The sequence below is a fragment of the Glycine max genome, chromosome 1, assembly GCF_000004515.6.
Source record: "Glycine max cultivar Williams 82 chromosome 1, Glycine_max_v4.0, whole genome shotgun sequence".
Classification (NCBI taxonomy): domain Eukaryota; kingdom Viridiplantae; phylum Streptophyta; class Magnoliopsida; order Fabales; family Fabaceae; genus Glycine; species Glycine max.
The window spans coordinates 11,195,642-11,200,848 of NC_016088.4; the positions used below are offsets into that span (position 1 = coordinate 11,195,642).

The 5,207-nt window shown below is 29.5% G+C and overlaps 1 protein-coding gene across 1 annotated transcript; it reads left to right on the forward strand.

Annotated features, from left to right (window-relative positions):
* The first annotated feature begins 1,385 nt into the window (after positions 1–1,385).
* Positions 1,386–3,083, forward strand: LOC100785374 (transcription factor MYB53). The gene is made up of 3 exons (XM_006573119.4): positions 1,386–1,619; positions 1,730–1,859; positions 2,176–3,083. Exons 1-3 carry the CDS (start codon positions 1,487–1,489, stop codon positions 2,852–2,854), a joined length of 942 nt encoding a protein of 313 aa, XP_006573182.1. The 5' UTR covers positions 1,386–1,486; the 3' UTR covers positions 2,855–3,083.
* Positions 3,084–5,207: the final 2,124 nt, after the last annotated feature.

Sequence of the window (5,207 nt, forward strand, 5' to 3'; positions counted from 1 at the left end):
ATCATTCATTTCCATATAAAGTCACTCTTGCACATATGAATACAGGACAAATACAACGAAAAAACGACGAAGAAATGCATTAAAGAACCCATTAATGGCTTCCAAATTATATGAAAGGAAAGTGAGTTTTAAAGAGGGTAAGAAATTTAGAGAGTTTGCCGCGCCAACTTCTCGTCTAACTAGATCCACTGATGGTTATAATCCCTCTTTTACTTTTCTTATTGCAAAATCATCAAGATATTCGTACGTGACATCACTCGGTTCATTTTGTTGCTGTATGATTTGGATTACCAAAATTTAACATTGGTTGAAAATAGAGCAAGTGAGGGTAATAATTATCTATGTAATTTCTCATTCCAACCTTATTTTTTCAACATTGGCACAGGTTTATATTAATAGTCTTTAATCAAATGTATCCAAGTTATAATTACAAGACTTGCCGGGAGTCATAGTTTGTAGTACCTTTTGGATAAACTTTTTTATAAATATTTATTAGAAATAAAATAAAATTAAAAAAATAAAATAAATTTTTTCATAAGTTAAAACAAGTATGTGAAAAAATCAATATAAATAATTTCTACAAATTAACTTATGTATAAGAAAATTTTAATTTATGAAGAAATTAATTTTATTTTTTCCTTTTCGTTAAATGTTTATGTAAAAATTTATTCAAACAAACTAGTAATTTTGAATTTGTTGTCATGTTTTTTTTTTGTATCTATGAAGTGTTTGAAGCTTTTTATTTGACATTTAACTAATTTCTCTTTCATTAAGCGTCTATTGATTTTGAGATAAAATAGTATTTTTAGTTACGACTTCATTCTGAAATTAGGGATCGAAGCCCAAACTTTGGTTAATTAAGGAATCTAAGTATCGAATTAGTTATGCTAATAACTTTCAGTTTTATTATCGTCTTTTTAATACCGTAAAAAAAATGCAGATGAATGTGATGCAATCATAATTGCAAAAAAAAAAATATATATATCATTCAGAAATGAGTCATAATTGCAATTATGAAATAGTGGCAAAGACTTTGAATATTACGGCCGCAATTTTGTTTAATGGATTTTTTAGAACTTTGAATTAGCGATTAATCAAAATCTTTAGGGTTTCGAACTTATAACATAATTACAAGTTGGTTTAAAAATCAAAGTTTACTTCTGCAGTAACCAACCACTATATGGGTTGACAAAGGTTTTATGTCCTTTTGCATAAGAAAATGTACGCTTGTTTTAGGTAACACGTGATGATCAGTTTCATAACTTATATTAATTAAACCTAGTTGTGGACCGCTAGACACCATATATTCGCCTTATAAATAGAAAGCTGCCATTTAGGTTGCAAGTGTAGGAACTAGGAAGCATCCTTCCCCAATTTCCCACATTTAAATTGAAGGAAGTGAAGTGACTCAGCTTCCTTCGTAGAAAGAGAAAGAGAAGATAAAGAAGAAAAGACAGAATAACTAGGATACCATAAAATAATAGATATGGGAAGATCTCCATGTTGTGATGAAATTGGCTTGAAGAAAGGTCCTTGGACACCTGAAGAAGATCAAAAGCTTATTGACCACATTCAAAAATATGGTCATGCAAGCTGGAGGGCTCTTCCAAAACTTGCAGGTACTACTATATTTATTGTATTTTAGTGTCAAGAATCTCATAATTAAATATTTTCTCATCTTATGCCACATATATAACTAATGGGGATGGTCATTTGTATTTGGTAATAGGACTCAACAGGTGTGGCAAAAGTTGTAGGTTAAGGTGGACGAACTACTTGAGGCCTGATATTAAAAGAGGGAAATTTTCCCAAGAAGAAGAACAAACAATTCTGGATCTCCATGCTGTCCTTGGAAACAAGTAAATATTCAACACCACTATAGTACCTTTTATTTAATGTGTTTTGATGTTAATTATATCCTTAATTAGAAGACTGCTCTTAATTATGGATAACTTTATTGTGATTTCCATTAATTTATATGGGTTGGAGTCTCCATGTACTCTTATTATATATTTAACTACATAAATTTCTCTTATAAAAACTGTTTTTTATGCATTACGTACAGGAATTTTGTAGTAGTCTAATAGAATAGCTAGGGATCGATGAGAAAATAAATTATATTAATTTGATTATTCTGAAGCTTATGTTCTTCAATTTTTTTCTCCTTTTGACTAGATGGTCTGCAATAGCAAGTCACTTACCGGGTCGGACAGATAATGAAATCAAGAATTTTTGGAACACCCATCTCAAGAAGAAGCTGATTCAAATGGGATATGATCCAATGACACACCAGCCTCGAATTGATGATATCTTCACAGGCTTGTCCCATCTCATAGCACTGGCTAACCTCAAAGAACACTTGGACCATCTTCACCAACACCAACCATGGGAACAAAACCTTGCAAGGCTTCAGGAATTGGCCAGGCTCCAATGCTTGCAGCAACACCTCTTGCTGCTACAAGCTTCATTAACTGATGCAGATCCTAACACAATTGATAGCATAATAAACAGTACCTTCATGAACAAGGACACCATCAATGTTTCAAATGATCAATTTGAGAACATTATTATGTCATCTAATGGTACCATGCCTTTCTATCACATGCCTGAATTGAAAACACATCCTTGTTCATATGAAGCACCAATAAGTAATAAGGACATGGTTCAATTTTCTCGAGGAGAAAGTTATCCCAATTCTCCATGGCTTCTTTCATGTTCAAGCACTATACCTTCTTCTCCTTCTTCCCTTGTGGCTCCACCTGTGACGGAGATTTCATTGACTAATGTGGAAGATAATTGCACTATTTGGCCGGAGCTCCTACTAGAGGACCCTTTGTTCAAAATGATTTCCTAGTTTGAGATTAATATTTTGTGTAACGTGACAGGAATTTAGTGTTATATTAGTTAGTCCTATAGTCTTACAATGTTTATTATAACTCCTATATTGTGTGTTCGTTTGTATACAATGTTCATTGTATTGAATACATTCATGATACTCTCTTTTTTGTAACTTTTTTTTATTTTTTTCATGAATGCATGAAATGGCTTTGGTGGCTTTGTCTTTAAGGTATCGATTCAATATGATTTTTAGGGAGACGGATAGTGAGAAAATTTAGTGATGATAATTAGTTTTTCGTCACTAATAACATAAAAAAAAAATAGTGACAAATTTTTTAAAATTATATGTAAATTGGTTCATCGCTGATATGAATTTTTCTGGTACATGCGATGCAGAAACGAAAAAAAAAAAATCTATTGATTAAGTGTTATCTAATTCAATCTATTTGTAGACTAATATTGATGATCTGCAGGTTTTCTTATGCATATTTTTATCACGATCTACAATCTCACCTCCTAAAAGAAGTTTTAAATGTTTCAATCATTTTAAGTTACAGTTAAATAACAATAATAAGAAATTATTACGAAATTCGCTCAGGGTTTTTTTTTGTTGGTATATCAGCTTTTTTCCCACCCAACTTTGATTGTTGTGGATAGTATATATCAAACAGATAAATTAATGTTGAAAGTGACGCAAGAGGATTCCCAATAATGGGAGAGGGACCCAGTAGTTAGGAGTCTCGATCAACTACACCAACGTCTTGGATGGTATATATAACTCTTAAGTTGTAAAATGTTATTCGAGATGATCAAATTAACACTCTACCCCCTTCAACTTAATTCAAACATAGTATTATTTTAATATTTAGTTTTTAACGTTGTATCGTCACTGAAACTTGAAAAATCTTTGAACCCTGAAAATAAAGTATCGTTCAGTTTTTTTTTTTACCTAAAAGGTGCTGTAATTGTCAAGGTAATTTAATTTTTAATATCGCTAATAAGGACAAAAAAAAAAAGTTAGCAGGTTGAGGCAATTGATCACTTCTTCTCAATGTGGTTGATTAAGAAATACTTACTGAATGTAATATGTGCATAATAACAACTTCAACCAATAGAAACGAAGGCTATAATGACATGTTTTCTAGTGAGTAGGTGGATTATAATATTCCTTTTCTTACAAGGGATTGACCGAACTTTTCTTAGTAATGACCCCCAATCATACTAATCAAAGTCGTTGCCTCTTATGTATTTATGTTTGTTAAAAATTGTGAAAGAGATTAATCTCTTAAATAGATTTTAATATTTTAGAAAATTAATTTTTTATTTTCGGTCGAGAGATACAGATGAAGAACTACTGTTCAGGTCTAAAATAAATTTGGTTGTGCAAAATAAATTGTCAATTTTGGTGCATAAATTGTTAGTAATAGAAAATTACTCAAACAACAGATGAAAGTCAAAGGAGCATGCTTGTCATTTGTCAAAGCAACAGGAAAGATGATTAAATAATAAGTTATTTGAAAGAGATGCCAAAGAACCTAATCCGACACCTTTGGTTGTTTATTAGCATATAGCTATCATGCAATTTTCCACTGGGTGTGATGTTTTTCTTTCATTTACTATTATTTATAGTTAACTGTCTAACATTTATGCAAGTTTATAACGAATTTTAAGAAATATTTTTCTAAAATAATTTAATTTATTTAAAGTTCAATATGTATACATTATCAATGTAATGAACATTACGGTGGTGGTGTCCATGAGTTAAATTTATATTTGCTGATAATAATAAAAAATCATTGTTAGTGTAAATATTTTTATATTATTAATTAATTAGAAATCATTTTATAAGACTTTTAAGATAATTATTGTTAGTGTAAATGTTTTTTATAAAAGGTTAACATATTATTTTCTAATAGTAATAAAATTGAACAGTAATTGATAATATAAAAAAGTTTAAATAACTGCAATTGAAAACAGTGTAAAAAGAATTTAACTATTAATACATTATTACATATGTTCTTTTCTCTTTATAGTATTTTTCAATAGATAAAGCTTGAATGTATATTTAATAACTGTTAATGAAAAATATGTATATGTAATAGGAGCTTGTCTCCTTGTATATATTGATGTAGTCATGTGTCTGTGTAAAATTTTAGAATCTAAATTTAAGTTGAATTCAACCTTAGTTTAGCTTAATTATATTATTAATTAATGTGAAATTTTTAATATTTTAATTTAAATTTAGGTCTAATTCAATCTATAAAATTGACTTACAAGATGACTTGCAAGATAACAGAGTTATTTTTCATTTATATATTTAATCGATCATATCATTAGTCAATATGCATTTCTAGTAGCATAAGATTCAT

Excerpts from the sequence above, each read along its gene's own strand:
- LOC100785374 (XM_006573119.4), top strand. The coding sequence starts at position 1,487 with ATGGGAAGATCTCCATGTTGTGATGAAATTGGCTTGAAGAAAGGTCCT. Across the intron at positions 1,620-1,729 it reads GGCTCTTCCAAAACTTGCAG|GACTCAACAGGTGTGGCAAA; the intron begins GTACTACTATAT and ends ATTTGGTAATAG. Across the intron at positions 1,860-2,175 it reads CATGCTGTCCTTGGAAACAA|ATGGTCTGCAATAGCAAGTC; the intron begins GTAAATATTCAA and ends CCTTTTGACTAG.